At 60.3% G+C, this 24,922-nt stretch overlaps 3 protein-coding genes across 4 annotated transcripts in view; 1 reads left to right on the top strand and 2 right to left on the bottom strand.

Moving 5' to 3' along the window:
• Positions 1-1,512: 1,512 nt before the first annotated feature.
• SERTAD3 (SERTA domain containing 3) lies at positions 1,513-10,146 on the bottom strand. 2 transcript variants are annotated; one of them, XM_073321867.1, is made up of 2 exons: positions 7,679-10,146; positions 1,513-4,371 (listed from the first exon to the last, which is right to left on the bottom strand). In XM_073321867.1, exons 1-2 carry the CDS (start codon positions 8,558-8,560, stop codon positions 3,451-3,453), a joined length of 1,803 nt encoding a protein of 600 aa, XP_073177968.1. In that variant the 5' UTR covers positions 8,561-10,146; the 3' UTR covers positions 1,513-3,450. The 2 variants fall into 2 exon arrangements, with proteins under 2 accessions (XP_073177968.1, XP_073177969.1); XM_073321868.1 differs by lacking the exon at positions 7,679-10,146 and having other exon boundaries at positions 1,513-6,511.
• An 87-nt stretch (positions 10,147-10,233) lies between these two features.
• Positions 10,234-16,654, bottom strand: BLVRB (biliverdin reductase B). The gene is made up of 5 exons (XM_073321871.1): positions 16,502-16,654; positions 13,045-13,206; positions 12,413-12,502; positions 11,169-11,300; positions 10,234-10,865 (listed from the first exon to the last, which is right to left on the bottom strand). The coding sequence occupies exons 1-5, from the start codon at positions 16,581-16,583 to the stop codon at positions 10,702-10,704; spliced, it is 630 nt and encodes a 209-aa protein (XP_073177972.1). The 5' UTR covers positions 16,584-16,654; the 3' UTR covers positions 10,234-10,701.
• A 3,871-nt stretch (positions 16,655-20,525) lies between these two features.
• The window catches only part of SPTBN4 (spectrin beta, non-erythrocytic 4), a 53,091-nt gene continuing 48,694 nt past the window's right edge, over positions 20,526-24,922 (top strand). The window contains exon 1 of the mRNA XM_073322379.1: positions 20,526-20,628. The gene's annotated coding sequence lies outside the window, so the exon portion shown is untranslated. The remainder of the gene's footprint in view (positions 20,629-24,922) is intronic.

Below are 24,922 nucleotides of genomic sequence, written 5' to 3'. Positions count from 1 at the left end.
CTACCACAGTTTGTGTGCAAAAGGAAAGCAAATGTGAGGATGGGAGACCTACCGATTTGCTTATTGCCCAACTTCCTGCATGGGAGTCAGACAGGGTGACCAGACAGCCTGACAAAATTGGGGCTGTCCAGATTTTAGTTCTTTGTCCCGCGTCCCAACCGATGGGTCGGGACGCCATTTGTCCCGATATTGCGGCTTTGGCCACTCCAGCGGTTTGGGGTTTTTTTGCTTCCCACGTGTCCCAATATTTTGTCCGTTTCATCTGGTCACCCTAGAATTGGATAGTAAGGAGATAACAGAATTTCCTCCTTGCCTCTTGATCTCTGCTCTGTGTCCGGAAATCATAGGGCAGCTGTTTATTTAAAGGACACTGTTAGTCCAGGACCTTCAAAGGGGTGGATAGCACCAGGAGTTACACTGGGATATGGAGCCTTTCATTTCTAGGTCACTTGTTTTGTCCACCCAACTCTGATCTCCTGCAGAATATTGAGCAGAGAATCCCACCCTACCATTCCTACCAGAAGCCCCCTAGATATTTCAGTGAGAATGAAAAGGAGCGTTTCCCCCACCGTCTCTAGTCTAACCCCCAGTGAAATCCTGCAGCTCCCTTCAGACACTCCCATGCGATCGGCACACTGGGAAAGAAGAATGCTCCCTCCTCCATGGATCCGATACTCTTATTCACAAAGTAAAGTAAAGAAGTGTCCTGTTTAAATTAACCTCGCAGTGATAGTTTTGCCTGCATAGTTTGTTTCAACATGTGCCCATCTGTCGGAGCAGACAGCTACAGTCCCTTCAATCATGTTTAACAAGAGGGGCAAACAGTGTAAGACACTTTAGTTTAAACTGTAACAATTCAGGTACAGCAACAGTTTAATTATGCAGATCTGCATAAGGAGCATTTGCCCTACAGTTTCTCAGCAGATTCAGGGCATGTGCCACGAGTGGGTGACTTAACACTGATATTTGAATCCTTTATACCCAGATTATGGCACAATTTGAGCTTGTCAGGTATGAAAAACCATAATTTGCACCTTGCAAGTAATTAGGGATTGAAATGTGCACACACACAATGCTACAAGATAAATGAAGCTCACAGCTTTAGTTAAGGTCACGTAGTTTTGGTTAAGAACAAAAGCTACTAGATCTCCTTGTGCATCCACTTTCCCACACAGAGCCCTGCTCCGCACTCAGCCCCAACTCGATTTAAACAGGAGTTTTCCCCGAAACTGCAGGGCATGTCTGGGAGTTCCACCATGAACGCAGCTTTCGCAGCACCTGGAAATTGCAACGGCCAGGCTACAGATCTCTGAACAGCACCAAGGATTTTGGGAGAAGGTGTCTGCTTTTTGTTCCGTTACCATCCGGCATCGGACAGGACAGAGTGTCCACCGCCCATGGCTTACAGTAAAGCAGATTAATAATTCTAACGCTGAACAGGTGCAATTCTACTGTGATCGCCCAGCACCGGCCGAGCAGTACACCAAGGAGATGGACATCTCTTCACACACGTGGCAAACCCCCCCGGTAACGCTTTATTTTCCAAGGGCACGTACATCCGGCATGAATCTCACATTTCAGTGTATTCTCCTGAAACATTAACACCCACTAGGACTTTGGGTTCCTTGAGTCCAGATTCCCAGGAGTGCAGACACCCCTACGATCAGCCCAGATCCGCTGAACACCTGAGCACCTTGCAGCTCCCAGGGAAGATGGCTGAAGCCGGGAGGGGGCCGAGCAGATCTGAAAATCAGACTCAAGGTCTAGTCTCTTGTGCGCGACAAGATGACGCTGCTTGTGTCAACTTCCATGCTGTGACTAATGAGAAGGCAGAACTCTGGCCAAACGCAGGCAAGCTGGGCCTCTCAAGCATTCTCAGCCGCCACCCCCAAATTTACACCCCAGAGGAGCTTGTAATATTCCCCGGAGCAACTCAGGCAAAGATCTCGGGGTACAGGACCAGAGCAACCCACGAAAACATTCCAGGCTTCCAAAAGAGAACTGAAACCGCAACTTGTAGCAGTGACTTGTGTGTGCCCAACTTGAGACCCCGTAAAGGGACCTGGCTAGAGACCGGGTAAGTCACGGCCCTCTCTGGTGTCTCAGCATTGGCCCCAGAACACAATGATCATGCCTGCCTCGTTTGGCCCAGAGGCCTAAGAAGAAATCATTAAAAATCACAACTGAATCTTAAGAAGTTTTGCAGTTCTCCACAGATCTGGACTGGCTGAGGGCAGAGCACCGAGGTTCCCACTGCAAGAGAAAACAGGCCCGTCGGTATTTTAAAAACCAGGCCAGTCGCTGCAAATGATTGGGTCTGAAACACTGACAAGACTTCACCCAAAAGCCTGCTGCAAAGAGCATGGAGCTCTGTGACGCTCGGGAAAATATTACAAACAGAGCCACAGAGACAGACTGTTACTGACTCTTGTGCAGATACAAGGACGTGGTTGTACGTCGTACGTCACATATTGCGGCCAACAAATTGTGTCAGAAGAGGAATCCAGGGAACAGCCCCCCAGTCCCAGCTGTTTGCCAGCTCGCTGCCTGAACCCAGCAAGACTGGCAGCTGGAGGCATGAGCAAGAACCAAGCGGTGGTCTCGGGGCAGAGGGACAGCAGGCCAGCAGCGAAGGCTCCGTAGATCAGCTGCTGTCACTCTGATGGTGTGAGTCTGCCCAGGACGAATCCCACGCAGGCGTGCAGCGCTCCTGCAGCCTCCTTGCAGGAGAGGGGTCGCACCGCAGCCCCACCCGAGAGTCTGAACAAGGACGAGAGATTAAAAGACATCTTGCTAAATGACTGTCGCTCAGAGAGACTCCCGAGAGAATCCCAGCCCCACGGATTCTATAACCCAAATCCCTCCCGATGCCACTTCGGGCAAGACCAGCCTGTTGTTAAAGACGTAGCAAAGCTGGCTCCCAAATCTGACACCATACCAGGACATAGACCCAGCCGGCAAAGCCAGCGGCAAGTTGCGATGTGCAGGGCCCGAGCGTTACAGGCCTGTGCCAGAGAGGTGCCGATGGGAACCGGTTTAGCAGACCTCGTTACCAAGGCGGACGCTGCCCGGGAATTTCATGGGGGAAGGCGGCCAATGACCTGAGATGCCGCTTGCCTCTGTTTGTAGCCTTCCCTCTTGGCGCTAACGTTACGGCCTTAACACACAGTCAAATCGGTCTTCGGGAAGACGGCGATTCCAACTCTCAGCTCCGGCGGGAGCCGTCAGCAGCAGGAAGGAGGCAATGGGACAGGTAGGCTCACACGTGCAAGTCGGGGCCGACTGGCTGCGGTAGCCAGGAGTTTTCAACCCATGCCAGCAGCCGGAGCCAGTCCTGCGGTGTCAGAGGAGAAGGAAGCGACCAGCACGCTATCCGCCTTCCTCGCTTGAGACAATAAACTCTGAGCGGCCTGTGTCTGTACGCGGAGAACGGGCAGGAGAAGCACGGCCTTAGGAGCCCACGACTATCTCCATTAGGTGGTCGAGGTCATGCCAGTCTCTCTCTGCCGGGGCTCCGCTGGCCTGGGAGGGCTGCCAGCTGCCGGGCGCTTCTGCCCCGAAGCTCTCGAAGCCCAGAGTGTCGATGTCGGAAAACAGGTCGTTCCCGGCCAGGTCGCTGAGGTAGCCGGAGTCGAGGGTCTCAAAGCTCCTGAAGAAGGAATCAGCAGCGCTGGCCTGTGGCCACGCTCCCCCCAAAGCAGTTCCCAGACTCAGGGTTGCCCCGGCGTCTCCCGGAGAACCCCGGCGCAGCTCCTGAGCCGCACAGCGGCTGCCCGTTGTCTCCAGCCCGTGGCTCTCTCCAGCGTCTGGCTGCCGGTGGTTCTGGGACGAGCCAGCTCCGAAGAGATGCACCAGCTCCACTTCTTCCACAGCAGGCACGGGGTCTGCAAGCGAGTCCTGCAGGCCACCGGGATCCCGCACCAGCTCCGGCGCCTCCAGGATGGCGGGGGCGGCAGAGGCTGCAGAAAACCAATTGCCTGCGGCAAACCCTGCTGTCTCCGTGTCGCCCGGGCCTTTCGGAGGCTGGCTCGCTGCCTGGAGCCGGGATCTCACCTCCCGGGCCAGAGATGCGGGGGGGACTTCCGTCTGGACAGGAGGTGGATGCGTTACAGCCGGGGCATTCAGGCCAGGTAGGAGGCACTTTTCCAGGCACATCTCTTCCCGGATTTGGTGGAGGGTGTTGCAGATCAGCACCTGGCGGAGTAGGTTAGGCCTTTTCTCCACGCATTCCTTCCTGAATTTGTCCACCGTGGCGTAGAAGAGATGCTGACGCAGCTGCGCAGACAGCTCGGCGTCCTGAGGGGCCACGGCATCGCTCGAGACATCCTCCCTCGCCGAGAGTTTGCGCTTCACTCCCGCAGGCATCGCTCCCTGCAAGGAAGAGGTGGGTGGGGGGCGAGTTAGAGAAACTGCAGCATTGTCTTTCTACAAACCATATCAGACACCCCCCGAAAATCTGGCAACAGCTGGCCGAACACTCAAAGTCACTAGCCACAAGAGATGCTCCAGCTGCCTGCTTATTTCAGTCAAGTCTCTTCCTACCACTGATTTTTCGTCTCTGCAACAGAGGACGTTACTTCTGCGCACCTGGGATGGGGATCCCCGCGCTGCAGCCAGCCAAGAGACAAACGCTGCCAAGGACAAGGCCGGGACCTTGAGAAAAGTCAAGGATCGCCTGGACCGAGCAGGGCGAAGGTAAGGCAGGAACGCAGCAGGTTGAGTTTTAGCCTCAGGCCACGTCTACACAACAAAATGAAGTGGCCGTACGGTGGCATACGGCCGCCACAGTCATTCCACCACGTGTGCGCGTCTACACGCGGCTCCCGGCTCGGCGTGCGCAGCCTCACCAGGAGCGTGGGCACCGGTTGTGCCATGAGCGTGGGGGATTGCGGGACGGCTCCTGAGAGCCAGGAACAGCCGGTGTCTACGCTGACCCCGCATCAACCTCACTGCGTGGACCGTGATGCTGCGCCGTGCGGGGAGGCGGAGTTATTAAGGGGCGGGGCGGTTACGTCAGCGGGAGCAAAGTTTGCGTGTGGACGCTTCCAGAGTTCAGGCAGCGCGAGCTGCCTCGTGTCGACCTAACTGTGCAGCGTAGCCCGGGGCTCAGCAGGGCACATCTACGCCGACAGCCGACTCAGAGGGGTCTCTCGCTGTCGTTACTCCGCCCTGTCCCGGAGTGTGGGGGAGTCCAGGCCCTGCACCCCTCTTCCTGGGATCCACTGAGACTCTCAGCCAGCCAGTAACACAGAAGGTTTATTGGACAACAGAAACACAGTCCAAAACAGAGCTTGTGGGTACAACCAGGACCCCTCAATCACGTCCTTCTGGGGGAGCAGGGAGCTTAGACCCCAGCCCTGGGGTTCCCTGCGTTCCTCCACCCAGCCCCCAACTGGAAACTAAACCCACCCAGCAGGTTCCCTGCTGCACTCTCCGTCCACATTCCTGGGCAGAGGTGTTACCTCCCCCTCCCGGCTCAGGTGACAGGCTCTCAGGTCTCCCATCCCCAGGGCACATTCCCAGGTCAACACTCCCCCCTCCCTGCTGAGTCACATCATCACAGCCCCCGAGAGGTGGATCTGGACTGACTGTCCATCTAGCCGTGTCTACACTGGGGCTTAGGCTGGGTCTCTCTGGGGTGTGACGTTTTTACACCCCTCCGCAGCAAAGTAGCTGGTAGCTATGTTCACGTCAGTGCTGGGTGTAGGCCGGACCACAGGACCTGGGGGTTTAATCATGCTCAGTGAGCTCCATCAAGATAACCGGATTAGGGGAACGGAGCATTTTTAAGCCTTGTCTACACTAAGGAGATTTGCAGGCCTGGCAAAGCCTCCCAGTTAGTGCAAGGAGCTTAGACCAGCGAGAGCTTTCCCCACCTCCGAGTGGGATTGGCCATCCCAGCGAAAGGACTTTGCCAGGATCACGGCGTCCGCACAAGGGCTCTCGCCCGCCAACTACCTCAGCGAAAAGCCCCAAGCCAAATGTCGCTGGCCAAACCAAGTGTGAAGCAGCCCTGGGTCTCCCGAGCGCCACCCAGCTGGAAGGAGATCCTAGTGCCGCTCTCCCCGGGGGACAATCATCCACAGCTCCCAGCGGCTGGGTCAATTCCTGCAGGAAGGGCCGGCACTGGCCCGCCAGCCCTGCCGAAGAGGAATGGGGTAAAGGAGAGAAGTGGAAGCTGTTTGCCCCCAGAGCCAGCGTTCAGACTGAGCAGCGACTGAATTAAGCCCAGTCGCTCCTGACGAGCGGGGGATCTGGGCTCTGGCTCCGGCCCCCAGGCAAACCTGGCAAGCGCTGAAGGGAGACGCCAGCCATTTGGGGCCAGCAATCTCGGCTTCTGGTCTGGTTAAGCCAACCCCGAGGTGCCTATCATTTGGGCCGTTCCCGCCCCCTGGGCCAAGAGGCCACTGGGGTCCTGGGCTGACAGCGGGCCCTGCGGGAAGCCAGCTCCACCCCAGCAACGAGCACCCCTCCCCCTCCCATGGACTGGGACACTATAAAGCCTGATTCATACCTGATTCCCCACCCCCACCCCCAACCTTCCACCAGCAGGAACCCCACTGCCCCTCCCCCACCCCACCCCCCAGCCCCGCTTCAAGCCCTCCCCACCCCCTCTCTCCACTAGCACCTAGAGGGAACAGGTGACCCCCCTTTCCACACCCCATCCCAGCCTCTCCCCCACACCCTCCCCCACCACGCACACCCCTCTGCCCTGCTGTTCCTTCCCCCCCCCGCAGCGCCGCCCCCGCCCCCACCCCCACCCCCACCCCCAGCCAGCCTCCAGCTGCAGATATAGTTCATAGGGAGGGCTGCGGGGGTGGGGGGGAAACAGGACTGCAGCAAGGGGCTCAGGGGGCATAGATAATGGGTGAACCGGGGAGTCCAGCCCCCATTGCAGGGCTGCTGGGGGGAGGGGCTCTGGGGTGACACAGATAAGGGGTGAACCGGGGAGTCCAGCCCCCATTGCAGGGCTGCTGGGGGGAGGGGCTCTGGGGTGACACAGATAATGGGTGAACCGGGGAGTCCAGCCCCCATTGCAGGGCTGCTGGGGGGAGGGGCTCTGGGGTGACACAGATAAGGGGTGAACCGGGGAGTCCAGCCCCCATTGCAGGGCTGCTGGGGGGAGGGGCTCTGGGGTGACACAGATAAGGGGTGAGCCCGGAGGGGTCCAGCCCCCATTGCAGGGCTGCTGGGGGGAGGGGCTCTGGGGTGACACAGATAATGGGTGAACAGGGGAGTCCAGCCCCCATTGCAGGGCTGCTGGGGGGAGGGGCTCTGGGGTGACACAGATAAGGGGTGAGCCGGGGAGTCCAGCCCCCATTGCAGGGCTGCTGGGGGGAGGGGCTCTGGGGTGACACAGATAAGGGGTGAACCGGGGAGTCCAGCCCCCATTGCAGGGCTGCTGGGGGGAGGGGCTCTGGGGTGACACAGATAAGGGGTGAGCCCGGAGGGGTCCAGCCCCCATTGCAGGGCTGCAGCCCCAGCGCAAAATCCCAGCCCAGCCCGGAGCCCAGATCGCGCCCCCCGATGGGGCCCGGGGTGCGGTCGGTACCTACCGGGTTGGGGCCTGGGGTTTGCACGGGCCGCCCGCGGGCTCCCTCCCTGCCCAGCCGGCCCCGGCCCCATTGGCTGGTTCGGACGCCTCGGGAGGCTGGGATTGGCCGGGCGGGGCACTTACCTGGCCGCTCCAGGTGTGTCCGGCCCGCCCCTCGGGGGGTTGCGATCGCCTCCCGCCCACAGACCTAGGGACCCCCCCGCGTCCCCAGGGCTGAAACAGCCAACCCGGGAGTGAGCGAGTAGCCGGACTCCTGGGTTTGAGGGACGTTACTGTGTTGGGGGCTGGGAGCCAGGACTCCTGGGTTCTGTCCCTGGCTCTGGGAGGGGAGTGGGGGCCAGTGGTTAGAGGGGGTGGGGGGAGCCAGGACTCCTGGGTTCTGGCTCTGGGAGGGGAACGGGGGCCAGTGGTTAGAGGGGGTGGGGGGAGCCAGGACTCCTGGGTTCTGGCTCTGGGAGGGGAACGGGGGCCAGTGGTTAGAGGGGGTGGGGGGAGCCAGGACTCCTGGGTTCTGGCTCTGGGAGGGGAACGGGGGCCAGTGGTTAGAGGGGGTGGGGGGAGCCAGGACTCCTGGGTTCTGTCCCTGGCTCTGGGAGGGGAGTGGGGATTTGGGCCTGCTGGTTCTTTCCCTGGCGCTGGAGAGATGTGATCTGGTGAGTCTAAGGTTAATGCCTCGGCCCCCCCTGGGCTCTGTGGCCTGTTGCTGCCGGTCCCCGTGTGACGTGGGGCTATTGCTACCCCAGGGAGCCTTGTCCCGTTGATGGGTGAGCGAAAGCTGCGGGACACAAGCCGGGCAGCACAGGTGTGTTGTTTGTGCTGCACCCTCTGGCTAGCTGCCTTCCACCGGCCCGCGGGCGATGGGGCAGGAGGTCTGGAGCTGCCCCTTGGGAGGTGGTTTGTTGCTGGGGTGCCCAGGGTGCCAGGCGCTGGCCAGACGCCGGCCCTGTTGGCCTCCAGCGAGGTTTCCTGGGGGGCGGGGGCAGTCTCGGGAAGGAGTGAGGTCATCTCTCAAGCAGCAGCCTGCCCCCAAACCCAAAATCTCACCGTTTTCCTTCCTCCTGTGAGATGCTTTGTGCGGCAATGGAACAAGGGCTGTCATCTGAGAGCCGGCAGATCCCTGTCCCCCCCATTTCCCCGAGAGGTGGTGGGAGCTGGAGCCAGGTGTCCCCCACCTGCTGGGGTGTGCCCCACCCACAGCTCACAAGGGAGAGCTTCCTCCCCCCACCCCAGCTGGTGTTTTGTGAACTTGTCTAGGGGCCCAACCCCGGAGGCAGCATCTGAGCCCCTGCCCAGGTCAGGCGCTGCCCGCGAGGCCCGCAGCTGAACGCCCTGTCCCCCGGCGTGGGAATCGCTCGGGGCTCTGGCGGGAGACAGGCGCCCGGACGGACGCCAGGAGCAAAGTGGCAGCATGTATGCCCAGGGGCTGAACGGAGCCTGCCGAGCTGGAGGCTGGTGCTCTGCGGTGGCACCTAAACCCTCCGGAGCTCTGCGGCTCGCACCCAGGCTGCCCCTCGGGGAGATCTGCTCGAACATCAGGCCAGGGCTAGGCAGGTCAGGTGGGAGGCGCTCAGGGTCCCTTCCCACCTTAAAGTGTCTGAACAATCTGGTTACAGTGGCTCAGCTGGGTACAGCACCTTGTTCTCCCGCTATGGACGCAGCTTCAATGCCAACACCTCCTCCTATGACCTTGGGCAAGTCACTGCATCACTCCGTGCCTCGGTTTCCCCAAATGGAACTTGGGTGCTATCCCTTTAAGCAGCTGGCAGCCTGGCTGAGGCGCTCCCTGGGGTGTAGAGCCCATCAGAGGAGCAGTGTGTCTCCATGGCTAGGCCTGGCACCGTGTACAGAATTCGGAAACATGGTTATTGGTCCAGTCTCCCAAGTGCCCCTAGGCCGGTGGTCTGACCACTGCCCCCAGCAGAGCCCATTGTTCTCAGGGGCCAGAGCAATCCCTAGTGGACTAGCCCGTACCTCATCAGCCACCTCCGGCACGGGGGGATGCCTGCCTGCCACGCAGGGCACCAGGGGCTAATTGGCTAATATCTGTACAGCTGTATGGGGGTAGGTTACTGCTGAGGAATCCCCCCCCAGATCACATCAGAGCCCATCTGGCCCAGTATCCTGTCTGCAACAGGCCAGCAGCTCCAGAGACCCCATGGTGCTGCTGCCCCCAGGGAGGCTTGAACCCCCTGAGCTCAAGGGTTAGAACGGTGCCTGGGCAGACAGGACACCTAGGGCCTATTCCCAGCTAGGGCAAGTCACTTTCCTGCTCTGTGCCTTGATTTCCCCAGCTGTAAAATGGGGATAATGGTCCTGCTCATCTTTGTGAAGTGCTTTGAGATCCAGGGCGGAAAGGTGCTGGGCGCATGATGTGACAATGCTGCCCTGCAGCCGGGGTTGCCCACTGTCCCATATTTTCTCTGCAGCCGGGGGTGCCCACTGTCCCATATTCTCCCTGCAGCCGGGGGTGCCCACTGTCCCATATTCTCCGTTGTAGTTTTAATCTCTGCATCTGGAGGCCTGGCTATTCCTGCTCATCCAAGCCTTGTTTAAACGAGGGCGCCATTGCAATCTAGTGGCAAGGAGTCGCACAGGCTAATCCCGCAATGACCCTCCACAGAGAACCCACACGCTGGGGAGCCGGCTGCTCAGGGATTAAAGAGACCAGTGCGATTCAGTCTCAGAAAATAGGAAATCTTTACTGGTCCCCGCGTAGTGCGGGGATGGCAGCTCCTGCTGCCAGTGAGAAGCAAGCCACAGCCAAATATCAAAGGCATCCCGAGGCCTGGGCTCGGCCGCAAGGGGTCGCCATGGGGTTAGCAGGGCAGCTCCCCAGATGAGGTCAAGCGCTGGCCCCGAAGGAGCTTGGTGGATTGACCTGCGGAAAGGCACCGGGGGGCTGGAGGCGGAATTTTCTCTCCCGCCCGGGGCCGTGGAGGACAGAATTGAATCCAGACTCTGGCTCATTTGGCCCCCTATCCAGGGGCCCAGCCAGCCACACTTGCGCTGCGATAGCGGCTTGGAGCTGGGCTGAGCCCCCCAGATCCGGAGCAGGCGGCGAGGTTACGGCTCAGTGGCGGCAGGCGGCTGGATCCAAGCAGCAGGGGCAGGGCTGGTGGGTGGCTCCCAGCGGGGGCCTGGCGCCCTCACACCTTGGGGTAGTTCCTGGAGAGATAGACGCTCTTCCCGTCGTACTCCGAGGTGGTGAGGCATTTCAGGAAGAAGTGGCCGAGGTCGTGCTTGGAGATGACCCGGGCACCGCCGGACGTGTTCACCGTCACCGTGTAGTCCCCGGTCAGTGGCTGGTCATCTGGCGGGCAGGGAGGGAGGGACGGGTTGGGACATAGCCGGTACTGAGGGTCACGGCCCCCCTTCCTCCCAAGGCCTCTCCGGTGCCAGCCCCCTGCTTGGCCGGCAAGCCCGCCCGGGGGTGTGTGCGTGGGGCCCCGCTCCGAGGCACCCACCCCACACAGGCCTGCGCCCAGCCCTCCAACTGGGAGGGGGTATCCTGCTCCATCCGCTGCCCCCTGTGACCTGGAGGGGGAGCCCACCCTGCCACTCTCTTCCAGGCACTGGCAGAGAGAGCTGGTCCCAGCCAGAGCCCCCTACCCACCGGCGATGTGGGGCGGCATGACGGAGACGCAGTCCAGCCCCGACTCCTGCAGAATCTGGTGCATGCGGATGTGATCCTCCGTCACTGGCAGGAGCTTGGGGGGCACCTTCTTCAGGTCCCACATCAGGAAAGCTACAGGGGCGGGGCATGAGGGGAGAGTCAGAACAGGGGAGGAAGCAAAGCCAGGACTCCTGGGTCTTATCCCGGCTCTGGGAGCGGAGTGGGGTCTATTGGTTAGAGCAGGGGGCTGGGAGCCAGGACTCCTGGGTTCTTTCCCCATTTCCCACTGATTTTCTGTACAACTTGGGCAGGTCCTTTGGTCCCCCCAGCTGAGAGGTGGGGCTCGCCCCCCCCCCCGCCTCCAGGGATGTGAAGGTAAAGCCGCTGGTGTCTGGGCCGTGCCCAGGGAAGCTGTCCTGGTCGCTCAGGGAGGCGTGGGTATCCATTAAGGCAGGGATGTAAGGACCCCACAAGGCCTGTCAGACAGTAGCATAGTTGCACCCGGCTCCGTGGCCCTCACGCGGGTCACCCCAGATCCTGTGGCGTCACACGCGAGGAAGCTGCTAAGCAGCTGCAAGGGGCTCGTTTCTCCCGGCTTGGGGCACAGTACGTTGGGGTGGCAGCAAGGCCCCAGGACACCAGGGAGCGAAGGGGCGGACGTGCTACCGAACCTGAGGCACAGGGATTAGGAACCCCCTCGTCAGAGGAGGAAGGACCCGGAAAAGAAAGGGGCGTGAAACCCCCCCAAAGATGCATGAGGCAGCGTGTGCCACAGAAGGCTGCATGGCGGGGACAGGCCAGCACAATGCGCCCAGGTGGTGCCGGTGACGAGGGAGACGCTGATAACCCCCCAGGGCTCCCTCTGGGGTCTCTCCCCCAGGCGCTGGGCCAGAGGGTTTGGATGAAGCCCACTGAGCCAATTCCAACAGGTTTCTCTGAAGAGTTCACGGCCGGCTGGCCGGCCGCTGGGGCTCCCACCTGACCTGTCGTTCTCCTAATCCTGGAGCTGGCATGAGAACCTGGCAAACCAGAGCTGCTAACGGGGTGGGGGGGCTGAATCAGAAGCCTCATCAGTCTCTTGGGCGCAGCAGCAGGGTCCCCGCGTGCTCAGAGAGCAGCTCCCTGCCCAAGAGCTGCATGTCTCAGGGAAGGAGCGAGCCGGAATCCGGCCCCCGCTGGCCAGAGGCGTAGCCCAGGGAGACGTGGGCAGGGACACGCACCCAGCTGGTGCCCCACGGACTCACCCGACAGGCACACGACCACCTTCCGGATCCCGTGGGCCTTCATGGCCGCCACTATGTTCCTGGTGCCCTCGGACATCATGGTAGTGGGGCCTGGACAGGAGAGCAGAGGGGTCAGGGGGGCTTTGGCAATGGGGGGGTGCAGCAGCGGGGAGTGCCAAGGGTAGGGGGATGCGTTGGGCATGGGGGCTGTGTAGGATGGGGCAGGGGGAGCTTTGTGGGGGTGAAGGGGGTGGGTCAGAGGGTGCAGGGCTGGGCTGGGCAGGAGGAGCATGGAGGGCAGGGGCCCCAGGGGGCAGGGAGAGTGTGGGGGCTGGGTGAGGGGCCCTGCTTTCTGGGGGGCAGGAGGAGTGGGGGGTGCGGGGGCCAGGTGAGGGGCCCTTGGGGGGGCAGGGGGCATGGGGGCCAGGCAAGGGATCCTGGGGGGATGGGAGAGGAGGGCAGGGGGGGCTGGGCAAGGGGGCCAGGGGGGCGTGGGGGCTGGGTGAGGGGCCCTGGGGAGCAGGGGGGCGCAGGGGCCGGGCAAGGGGCCGCGGGGGCCAGGCGAGGGGCTCCGGGGGGCAGAGGGAGCGGGGGGTGCGGGGGGTGCGGGGGCTGGGCAAGGGGCTCCGGGGGGCAGGAGAGGTGCGTCGTACTCAGGTCGTTGCGGGTGCCCAGGATGATGATCACGGCGTCCTGCCCCTGAATCGCCTTGTCCACGTCTGGCGGGTTCAGCACGTCGCCCACCACGACCCGTGCCGGCCGGTGCTCCGGGGGCAGCCGTGCCGGGTCCCGCACCAGCACCGTCACCTGGTACCCTGCCAGGAGGAGAGACAGTGTGGGGGCGGGGGAGCCTCGGGTGTATGCCAGAAAGAGGGGGGGCTGGGAGCCAGGACTCCTGGGTTCTCTCCCTGGCTCTGGGAGCGGAGTGGGGGCTGGTGGTGAGAGCAGGAGGTGGGAGCCTGGGAGCCAGGACTCCTGGGTTCTCTCCCCAGCTTTGATACTCTCTGATACTCAGCCTTGCCTCGTCCCTGTGTCTCAGTTTCCCCTGGCTATTCACAGGGGACAACCCTTTGACACCAATCTGGGCAGTCTGCAAAGTGCCAGGAGTTATTGTCAGTCTCTGGCTGGGTAGTGGGACCCGTCTGGTGCGGGAGCTTCGGCCAGAGACCCAGCACCCCGCCCTCGCATGCCTACCTCTCACCTGCAGCACCTGGTCCATGCCAGCAGAGTGGGAGCTCGAGCCCCCTGCTTCTCCTCCAGAGCTGCCAGGCCAATCCTGGGGTGGGCAGGGTGCTGGGCGGGGGGCAGGCGTGGGGCTGCCCTGGGGGGCGAGGGGGGGGGAGTGTGACTAGGTTGCGTGTGTTGGGGTTGGAAGGAGGTTCTGGCGTCCGGGAGGGAAGGGAGGTCGGCACTTTGAGAACCCCCCCCCTTACCGAGAGTCCCTGCCCCAGGCTATCTGTGCCCCCCTCCGCTGATTGGGGTGTGGCCGGGGCACACTGCGCTGTGGGCTGTTCCCTGCCCCCCAGGGCCCAGGGGGGAGGAGCGGGAGTTAGAGCAGCCCTGTAGCGGCTATACCTGACCCCTGAAGCCAGGCAGGGCTCAGGATATGGGGCAGCAAAGGGGCTTTAACCCCCTCACCCCTGGCCCCTGAGGAGGAGCAGAGAGCCAGGCCTGGGGCCAGCAGGAGCAGACTGCCCCTCCTCCCCCACGCTCCGGCCATGGGGTGGTGAGTCAGCACGGGGGGGGGGGGGCTGTGACTCAGCAGGATCAGCGAGCTCTGCTGTCTTGGGGCATCTGAGCTGTGGGGCCAGACCCACAGAGAGACTGAGTCTCTCCGGGTCCATGTGATGCCAGCGCACACTGGGGGCCTGGGCAGCGCCCGGCCCGGCCCGACGGGGCCCCGATCTCGGCCGGGGCCTGGGCAGCGCCCGGCACAAGAGGCCTCAGGGAGCTCCTGCTGTATAAATGGTTTTGTTGGGTTAATGGTATCCCAGGTCTGGCACAGCACTTCCCATTCTACAAAAGCTGAAGGAGGCTCCTCGCTGTTGGATACCTGAGGAAGTGAGACTCAAGGGGGAGGAACCTGCCCAAGTCACAAGCGGGTCACTGGCAGAGTGGGGAAGAGAACCCAGGCGTCCGGACTGGCCCTCTCCCGCTGGGTGGCATTTCACACAGTCGAGGTGTGGATCTCATCCACGACTACTGCCTGTCAACCCGAGGATTTAATCCCGGGGTCTCCAAGGCACGGCACCGCCTGGGGATCGTGGGCAGAACGGGGGCATCCCACTGGCATCGGGCCAGCCTCAGGGAGTTTTAGGCCAGAAGGGCCCCAGCCTGAGCTGCCCTTGTGGTAGCACAAGGCGGAGGGTTGCACCCAGCCCGAGCTGCTGGCCTCGCTGCAGGGGGGCTGTTGAGAGAGACGCTCGGGCTGGATCTGCAGGTGCCCGCTGCTGGGGGTCCCCCATCTCCCAGGTCGTTTGCTCCAGCACTTAGGTACCAATCTGCTGCAGTGTCCAGCCGCCAGGTCTTGTCCCTCACTTGGCTGGGCAGTTCTGTGGGGCAGGGCCCGTCCGTTGTGCTCTGTACAGCGCCGGGCACGGCAGGGTCCGGCTCAAGGACTGGGGCTCCCCGGTGCTGCCGTAACCCACCTAACAGCTCTGCCTTTGTCTCCTGGATGCCCTGCCCTCCGAGGTGCCCACAGAGCCCGATCCAGTCCCCTCTCAACCCTCACGGCAGCAGCGTTTCCCGGGGCAGTACCGGGGTTCCCGGCCCCAGCCGCTCGCTCAGAGGGTCCTGTAGCTGAGCGCCCACCTGCTGGCTCCTTGGGAGGTGCCTGGCTCATGGTTCACCCAGCACTGGTCCTGCACCGCTCGGGCCAGGGCTCGGGGACCCATCGCCGATGCGGAGGCAGGGATGGAGACGAGGGCAGCCTCTGGGAGCGAAGGACGCGTCCCCTTCCTGCACCTAGACTTGTGCTGGGGACTGGCGGCCCTCCGCAAATTCTGCCAGCAAGTCGGGCCACTGGCAGCGTTCGACCTCCCCGAGTGAGCAGGGCTGGAGCAGGGGGGATCTCAGAGAAAACCCGGCTCCGGTTCATAGCCCCTCTCATCAGAGGGGCCACAAAGTGTTCCTCGCTGCTGGCCCAGCGCCACCCTCCCACCCCGCAGCTGGGGAAACGGAGTCAGGCAGTGACGGGACGTGCCCAGTTCTGCAGAGTCGGGGCAGAGCTGAGCCGAGTGCTCACAGACAGCGAGGCCCTCACCCTGCGGCGACCTCTCCAGCGCCAGGACAGTCTACACTAGCGCCAGCTGGGTGCAACAGTGGTGTTTAAAAACAGGCTTGGTCCCACCGAGCCCTTTGCGCTGGGTCTGTCCAGATGCTTCTGGCCCGGCCGCCTGATACCAACGCCCTCGACTTATCTCTCTGGCTCACATGTGCCTTTCCCACCCAGATACCGAGAAGTCGGCTGGAGCCTGAGGGGCTGGAAGCACCTACCCCTGCCCAGAATGTGGGGGCTTCGGGAGAACTGCCTTTGCCTGCCCTGCCCTGCCCAGACCGGGACCCCGTCCGGCCGGGCCCTGCCCAGACCCCGGCCCAGATCGGGGCCCCGTCCGGCCGGGCCCTGCCCAGACCCCGGCCCAGATCGGGGCCCCGTCCGGCCGGGCCCTGCCCAGACCCCGGCCCAGATCGGGGCCCCGTCCGGCCGGGCCCTGCCCAGACCCAGCAAGAGGCAGCCCCTGAACCGAACCGCCCCAGTCTGAGGAGGCAAGGGGAGGGTCCGTTACCCGAATCAGAGGTGGGGAAACTGCGTCCCCGGCAGAGACCCGGGGAGTCAGTGGCGGAGGCAGGATTTGAACCAACAGCCCCGGCTCAGCTGCGCCAGCTCCGCCCCCCGGGGTCTCCAGCGCCCCCCGGGGTCTCCAGCGCCCCCCGGGGTCTCCAGCGCCCCCCGGGGTCTCCAGCGCCCCCCGGGGTCTCCAGCGCCCCCCGGGGTCTCCAGCGCCCCCCGCCCCGCGCAGCCATTGTCTGTCCCCGCAGGCACCGCGGCGCCCCTGCAGCCCGCCCCGGCCGGCGGCCTCTCGCGGGTGGGCTCGCCCCGCGCCCTCTTACCGGCCCGCAGGGCTTGCGCCAGGGTCGCCAGGCCGGTCATGCCGGTGGCCCCGAAAATGACGATGTTCCTGCAGGCTGCCATGCTCCGGCTCGGCTCCCGGCCGCGGCCGCGCCGTGCGGCTAAATCCCTTCCGTGCGCGGCTCCACCCCGGGGGCCGGGCCGAGCAGAGCCGGCCCCCCGCTCGGCCCCCGGCCCTGCCCTGTCCCGGGCCGGGCATGTGCCTGCGCCTGGCTGGGCTCAGGTCCCCGCCGCCCCCCAGTGCCGCCCCCCGGCTGGCTGGAGCTGGGCCCATGGCGAGCTCCCCCGGCCTGTCTCTGGGCTCCCACCTGCAGAGACCAGCTCTGCCCTTCCGCCCGCACCAGATCCACCGGCTTCGTCTCCCTGGGGCAGGGCGGGCCCAGGGCCCCGGGTCCCCAGCTGAGAACGGAGACCCCTGCCAGGCAAGCCACCAGCTGAATGCTGCCCTGCCTGCGTCTGCCCAGCCCCCTGGAGTCAGAGCCCCCCAGACAAAGAGGGGGTGCCCCGAGGCCGTTTGGAGCCGGTGCCAAGCGTCACAGGTGCAAACGGAGCTCAGGACCGGAGCCGTCCTGGGTCATCGAGTCCGGCCCTTACCACGGGGTATTGTCACGCCCCTGGGAGCACAGGAACGGCCAGACGGGGTCAGGGCAATAGCCGGCCCAGCCCAGTGCCCTGTGTCTGACAGCAGCCGGTGCCAGCTGCCCCAGAGGGAATGAACAGAACAGGGCAGTTATCAAGTGATCTGCCCTGTCGTCCACTCCCAGCTTCTGGTAGTCACAGATCTAGGGACACCCAGAGCATGGGGCTGTGTCCCTCAGCATCCTGGCTAATAGCCGTGGATGGACCGATCCTCCAGGAGCTCATCTCACTCTTTTTTGAACCCATTTATACTTTTGGCCTTCACAACATCCTCTGGCAAGGAGTTCCATGGGTTTGCGTTGTGTGAAGCAATACTTCCTTTGGTTCGTTTTAATCCTGCTGCCTAGTAATGTTGTGGGTGACCCCTAGTTCTTGTGTTATGAGAAGGAGTAAATAACACGTCCTTCTTTCCTTTCCCCACACCGGTCATGATTTTACAGACCTCGATCCTATCCCCCCCCTTGGTTGTCTCTTTCCAAGCTGAACAGTCTCAGTCTTATTCATCTCTCCCCATGCGGCAGCCGTTCCAGCCCCCGATCGTTGCTGTTGTCCTTTTCTGAACCTTTTCCAATTCCAATCTACCTTTTTTGAGATGGGGCGACCACATCTGCAGGCAGGATTCAAGCCGCCAGACAATAGGATGTTTTCTGCCTTATTATCTGTCCCTTTCCTAATGGTTCCCGGTGGTCTGTTCGCTTTTTTGGCTGCCGCTGCCCATTGAGTAGACGTTTTGAACTCGCCGCAGTGACTCCAAGATCTCTCTTGAGTGGTAACAGCTAATTCGGACCCCACCATTGTACACGTGTAGCTGGGATCATGTTTTCCAATGGGCATCACCTTGCATTTATCAATGCTGAATTTCATCTGCCATTCTGTTGCCCCATCACCCAGTTTTGAGAGTCCCTTTGTAGCTCTTCACAGCCTGCCTGGGACTTCACTATCTTGAGTAGTTTTGTATCATCCTCAAATTTTGCCACCTCATGGTTTACCCCTTTTTCCAGATCATTTATGAATATGTTAAATAGGACTTTATTCCTACCCTTTGTTTCCTGTCTTTTAACCAGTCACTGATCCAGGAGAGGACCTTCCTGCTTATCCCGTGAGGGGCCAGCCAGGGCACAAGAGAGGGGCCAGGCTGCTGGGTGTGTGTTCCATACTCCTAATCATTTTTGTTACCTGTTTCTGAACTTTTTCCAATTTCAACATGTCTTTTTTAACATAAGAACATACAAATGGCCAGACCAGGTCAGACCAAAGGTCCATCCAGCCCAGTGTTTTGTCTTCCGACAGTGGCCAATGCCAGGTGCCCCAGAGGGAATGAACAGAACAGGGAATCATCCAGTGATCCATCCCCTGTCGCCCATTCCCAGCTCCTGGCAAACAGAGGCTAGGGCCACCATCCCTGCCCGTCCTGGCTAACAACTATTGAGGGACCCATCCCCCGTGAACTTATCTGGTTCTTTTTTGAACCCTGTTGATAGTCTTGGCCTTCACAACATCCTCTGGCAAGGAGTTCCACAGGTTGGCTGTGCGTTGTGTGAATACTTCCTTTTGTTTGTTTTAAACCTGCTGCCTGTTAAATTCATTTGGTGACCCCTAGTTCTTGTGTTATGAGAAAGAGTAAATAACACTTCCTTCTTTACTTTCCCCACACCGGTCATGATTTTAAAGACCTCAATCCTATCCCCCCTTAGTCGTCTCTTTTCCAAGATGAAAAGTCCCTGTCTTATTACTCTCTCCTCATATGGAAATGGTGGGGCAACCACATCTGCACACAGTAGTCCACATGCGGGCGTACCGTGAATTAATCTAGAGGCAATATGATATTTTCATCTCTCCCTTCCCTAATGGCTCCTAGCACGGGTGGCTTTTCTGGCGGCTGCTGCCCACCTCTTAGCATATGCACCACATGCCTTGGGTGGCACGTGACCAGGATTCACCAAATTTGGCCCGTGGGTTGGATGGTTAGCTGGCCGGGCCAGGACGCTGAGCCAGTGTTTTCAGAGAACCAGGCACAATGACTCAGAAACTCATCAAACTCCATCTTCAAACCAGCCGTTCTGTTTGCCGCCCTGCTCCTGTCTGGAGGAACCTCCCTCCTCCCGTGACTTGAAACCGTCTCCCCAGCTCCAGGCTCAGCCGACTCCTGGCCGGGTTCCTCCCATTTCTTCTGGTCCGTTAGCCGCAGGTGCGCTCCCCAGAGGCTGCTCAGCTCTGCCGCCCTAGGCAGCCCCCTCCTGCTGCCAAGAACAGAGGTCCCTCACCAGGGCGTGTGGTGAACCCGCAGTGGGGGGAGGCCCTCGGGTGCCCCTCCAGCTAGGCCATGTGTGTCCAGGCCAAATCGGAGCATCGTTGCCATCTGGCCTGGAGGCCCTGGGCTGCTGCCTTTTTGCCTGCGGCTAGAGCGGTTCCCCTGGAGGCATTTCCAGCGAGCAAACCGATCCCTCCTCCCTGGCTCAGTGCTCTGTTCCCCACAGCCTCCCAGCGCCCTCCTCTGCGCCGGGTCCAGCTTGAGTTACCCTCTCCTGACCACAGGGGACCAGAGCTGGACGCCGGGCTCCAGAGGAGGTGGGGAATCGGGGCCATTGTCCTTTTATTGCCCACAATTCCATCCACCCTCCCCCTTCCTGAGTCTGCAGAGAGCCTGGAACAGTAGCTGGAAGAGGGGTGAAGGGCTCCAGGGCCATGGCCAGGACAGGGCTACAGCATGGGAGGGGGGCAGGGAGGCCCAGGTCGGATGGACCTTGCAACCCAGATTATCTTAATTCAGCCCCATGTCCCTGACCCTGCAAAGTGCTCACATTCCCCACTGACCAGAACCCGTCGCAGGGGCAGAGCGGAAACCATACAAACCAGACCCCAATAAAACAGTTTCTGTCCTCGGCCCGGGTCCCTGGTGCGCTCCTGGGGTACCAGGGTGCTAATTATAACACCCCATAAATCGAGAAGGGGCAAACTCCTCCCTCCTGTGGAGACTTGATTCCACTGATATTGGGCTCATAAAATTCGTGTATGAAAAAAATTGTAAATAAACAATCCAAATTTTGAGGCCCCGACTGAGACCGAGAACCCCACTGGGCCGGGCGCTGCCCAGACCGAGATCGGGGCCCCGGCGGGGCGGGCGCTGCCCAGACCCCCCAGGGGCCGGTCCCGGCTTGGCAGGGTCTCACAAGCTAAACCCCCAGCGCAGGAGGGGAGGAGGCTGCGCCCGGCGTGTGGCAGGAATAGGACCCAGGCATCCTGCAGGCTGCACCCCGGCGCCCCTCCCCCCCTTTCCCCGCACCCCGGCCCCGGCCCCGCGGCTCGCTCCCCGCTCCGGCCGGGCGGGGACGGGGGGAGGCTGCGCCGCCGAGCGGGGATTGGCCGGGCGCGGGGGCGGCGGTGACGGCGGGGCTGCCCGGCCGTGCGCTCTGCAGCGCGCCCCGGGCCTGGATGCTGCCGCGCGGCCGGCTGCGGGAGCGGGGCCGGGGTGAGTCCGGCGCCGCGGGCATGCGGGGGCCTGGCGGGGGGCAGAGGCTGGCAGGTGGCCGGGGACGGGGGATGGGGGAAGCCCCCCCTTGCAGTGTGGGGTGCGTGGAGTGGCTCCACCCCAGGGTGCCAGCCGGGCGCTGGCTCTGGGTGCCCACGGCCCGCCGGGGTTGCCAGCCGGAGATGGGGGGTGTGCCAAGGGGGGGCCGCTTGTCGCTAGCCCGGGGCACGGTGCCCCTTTGCCCACAGCCAGGAGAGCCCAGAGCCGCACGGTGCGTGTCTGTGACCCGGCGTTTCCCCTTCTCCCCGTGGAGTTGGCGGCTGGGAGGCAGGTTTGTGTTTCTGCTGGGCTGGTGTTTGCCAGGTGGCTGCCCTGGCTGGCCCCAGGTGAAGGGTGTTATTTATTTTTGCCTTGTGGCCCTGGTCGGTGCCCACGGGACAAGAAGACCCTGCAATCCCCCTGCATCCCTGCCCCAAGCACCATCTGTCTGTGCAGCCGGCCACTCCCGCGCCATGGCTGCAGAAGGTGAAAGGCAGGGCAGAGATGCTCCTTGCCATGAGCTGAAGGTTGACAGCCCCCCCCTCCCCCCTGCAGCTGCTCTTGAACCCGGGAGGGCCTGGCCAGGAGCCAGCTGGCTAACACATCTCCGGCTGGGGGCAGACGCTGCGGCTGGGGAAGGTCCCATTCCAGGCTTTAATTTATTCCTCCAGCCCCTTTTGGGGAGGACTGGGTTCCCTATCGGGTCGGAGGTTGTGGCACAGGGAGAGTGTGGGGCCGGAGGCTGGGTCCCACCCTGTGCGTCTCTGTATCTACCCTGCTGGCAGTCTGCGTGTGCATCCCCCTCTGTCCATCCATCCCCAGCTATATCCTCTCTCTGTCCACCCCCAACGCTCGTCCATTTCTGCCTCTCTCCCCGATTGCTTCCTCCGCCGTCCACCGCATTAGCCCCGTGCGCTGGTGTTTTCCAGGCCGCCAGGCAGACGAGTGCTTGGGGACGGGTCTGTGGGCGCGGGCAGGCGAGTGACAGATAAACATGGCTCCCTACCTGCCTGTGGCCTCTGATGGGTTAAGTCCACCTGAGCGCGCCGGGGGTTGGCTTGGGCTGGGGGCCTGGCCAGACGCGGTTGATTTACTCTTCCTGGCAGGATGGCAGACCCCAGCGGGCCTGGCTGGCCGTGCGTTCTGTCCAGGCATTCCCAGGCCAGAAGGGGCCAGGCTGACTCCTGCATCGCTCAGCCCAGAGCGTCCGCAGCAGGCTCTGCCTGGCTGGCGTCTGTCCCTTGAAGGGAATCCTGGCGCCAGGACGACAGGGACCCGTTCAGTTCCGAAACAGTCCGAGGATCCTGCCCTGCGGGGCCGGAGCAGGGGGCGGGGGAGGATCGGCCCATCCACCCTGTTGCTCCGCTGCATCCTGACCCTTCCAAGGGAGACGGAAAGACCCATGAAGCAGCCAGCTCCTTGGGCTGCTCTCAGGCCAGCCAGGCTCCTTCCCAGCATGGGGAACTTGCCGAGGGCCCTCCCCCTGCCGCAGACTCAGAGGGACTGGAGCCTGTGGCTAACGGCGTCAGCTTCTCCGGCTCTGGGTACGGGAGCACCTGAGACGGCAAGAGCCTCGCTGCCTGGGCCTGGCACTGAGCGAGCCGCTTCGGGGCAGCACTCCCTGCGTGCGCAGCGTCGGACGTGCAGGGTGCTGGATGGCGCACGCAGTGGCCTGTGGCCCAGCCTGGGTATGAACTCCAGGCCTGGAGCTGGGCGAAGGCAGCAGCCGGTCCCTAGAGCGAGATGAGCTCAGGCCAGAAATGAAGTGCAGAGCTGTCAGTGAGGGGCTTGGCTCTTGGAAGAACCCACCGGGGAGTGTCTCCTTCCCCAGGATCTGCTCCAGCACAGCTGAAGCTCTGGGCTGCAGGCTGGGCTCTAGGGTGAGGGGCTCCGGCCAAGTTTCAGAGTAGCAGCTGTGTTAGTCTGTATCTGCAAAAAGGAAAAGGAGGACTTGTGGCACCTTAGAGACCAAGGCAATCGCAATCCTTGCCCAGCTGGGAACACAGGGATGAGCCCATTTACCCAGCTCTCTGCCAGGCGCTGGCCCAGCTGGGTCCATGCTCGAAGAGCCCCCGGCAGCAGTTCCGCCCCAGCGTTGCTCTCGCCCCGGTCTCTAACAGAGATTGCCGCGAGCTCGGCAGGTTTGACCCTGGGGTCTGTCTCGTCTCGCTGTGATGTTGCTCTCCATAATGTTTTATGGAAATATGCTAATGAGTGTAAATATGCTGTAACTGGAATATGCTTTATGCAAAAGGTCTCTAAAGGTATCAAAACAAAACTTATAATCTACTGAGTGTGATTATAAATGTATTTGTATAAATGTATCACTCTTGAATCTAAAGCTAGAAATATAAAGTTAACTCTGGTTTCAGAGTAGCAGCCGTGTTAGTCTGTTTCCGCAAAAAGAACAGGAGGACTTGTGGCATCTTAGAGACTAACAAATTTATTTGAGCATAAGCTTTCGTGGGCTACATTGGATGGAACTCTGCATCTGATGAAGTGAGCTGTAGCTCATGAAAGCTCATGCTCAAATAAATTGGTTAGTCTCTAAGGTGCCACAAGTCCTCCTTTTCTTTCTGTTAATTCTGAGGTTCTATTGTAATTATGCAAAGTGTGGGCCATTAATGGTGGCTTGGAATCTTGCCGGGTCCCATTGACCAGGACAATTAGTTGTAAATGGCTCTGTTGACTTGACAGGTTTCAGAGGAACAGCCGTGTTAGTCTGTATTCGCAAAAAGAAAAGGAGTACTTGTGGCACCTTAGAGACTAACCAATTTATTTGAGCATGAGCTTTCGTGAGCTACAGCTCATGCTCAAATAAATTGGTTAGTCTCTAAGGTGCCACAAGTACTCCTTTTCTGTTGACTTGGAAGCCTTCATGTGAGTCAGGCCTGGAAGAATGGAGGCTGGGATTTCACAGGACATGTGACCTGGTACAGTGGCATCTTAAAGACTAACAGATTTATTTGGGCATAAGCTTTCGTGGGTAAAAAACCCACTTCTTTATCTGGCATATAGGAAGATATATATACACAGAGAACATGAAAAGATGGGGGTTGCCATACCAACTCTTAATGAGACCAATCGATTAAGGTGGGCTAAAAAAAAAACTTTTGTAGTGATAATCAGGATGGCCCATTTCAAACAGTTCACAAGAAGGTGTGAGTAACAGTAGGGGGGAAAATTAACACGGGGAAATAGTTTTTAGTTTGTGTAATGACTCATCCACTCCCAGTCTTTATTCAAGCCTAATTTGATGGTGTCCAGTTTGCAAATTAATTCCAGTTCTGCAGTTTCTCGTTGGAGTCTGTTTTTGAAGTTTTTTTGTTGAAGAATTGCTACTTTTAGGTCTGTAATTGAGTGACCAGAGAGATTGAAGTGTTCTCCGACTGGTTTTTGAACGTTATAATTCCTGACGTCAGATTTGTGTCCCTTTATTCTTTTGCGTAGAGACTGTCCACTTTGGCCAGAGTACATGGCAGAGAGGCATTGCTGGCACAAGATGGCATATATCACATTGGTAGATGTGCAGGTGAACGAGCCTCTGATAATGTGGCTGATGTGGTTAGGCCCTATGATGGTGTCCCTTGAATAGATGTGTGGACAGAAAACTATTTCCCCATGCTAATTTCCCCCCCTACTGTTACTCACTTGCTTCTTGTCAACTCTTTGAAATGGGCCATCCTGATTATCACTACAAAAGCTTTTTTTCCTCCTGCTGACAATAATTGATTAGTCTCGTTAGAGTTGGTATGGCAACTCCTGTCTTTTCATGTTCCCTATGTATATATATCTTCCTACTGTATTTTCCACTCCATGCGTAAGATGAAGTGGGTTTTAGCCCACGAAAGCTTATGCCCAAATACATTTTTTAGTCTCTAAGGTGCCACAAGTCCTCCTGTTCTTTTTGCTACAGACTAACACGGCTGCCCCTCTGAAACTAGTCTGTGAAAGAAGCTTATTGGAACATCGCTGAGGGTGAGATTTACCTGTATTCGGTTTCTTAATGTATTAGGCTTAGACTTGCCTGTTTTGTTTTATTTTGCTTGGTGACCTACTTTGTTCTGTCTGTTATTACTTGGAACCACTTAAATCCTACTTGTTACACTTAATAAAATCACCTTGGTTTATTAATATACCCAGAATAAGTGATTAATGCCTGGGGGGGCAAACAGCTGGGCATCTCTCTCCATCAGTGTTATAGAGGGCAGACAATTTATGAGTTTACCCTGTATTAGCTTTATGCAGAGTAAAA

This window comes from Lepidochelys kempii, chromosome 23 (genome assembly GCF_965140265.1).
Source record: "Lepidochelys kempii isolate rLepKem1 chromosome 23, rLepKem1.hap2, whole genome shotgun sequence".
Classification (NCBI taxonomy): Eukaryota; Metazoa; Chordata; order Testudines; family Cheloniidae; genus Lepidochelys; species Lepidochelys kempii.
The sequence above is the reverse complement of the archived record's forward strand: the minus strand, read 5'-3'. Positions and strand labels throughout refer to the sequence as shown.

Bases quoted from the DNA above. Each gene is read 5' to 3' on its own strand.
- SERTAD3 (XM_073321867.1), bottom strand. From the start codon at position 8,560: ATGACCTCACTCCTTCCCGAGACTGCCCCCGCCCCCCAGGAAACCTCG. The intron at 4,372-7,678 runs GTAAGTGCCCCG...TCTTCCTTGCAG, and splicing joins GACACACCTGGAGCGGCCAG to GGAGCGATGCCTGCGGGAGT.
- BLVRB (XM_073321871.1), bottom strand. From the start codon at position 16,583: ATGGCAGCCTGCAGGAACATCGTCATTTTCGGGGCCACCGGCATGACC. The intron at 11,301-12,412 runs GTGAGTCCGTGG...CCGCCCCTGTAG, and splicing joins GGTGGTCGTGTGCCTGTCGG to CTTTCCTGATGTGGGACCTG. The intron at 10,866-11,168 runs GTGGGTAGGGGG...CCTGCCCGCCAG, and splicing joins CATGCCGCCCCACATCGCCG to ATGACCAGCCACTGACCGGG.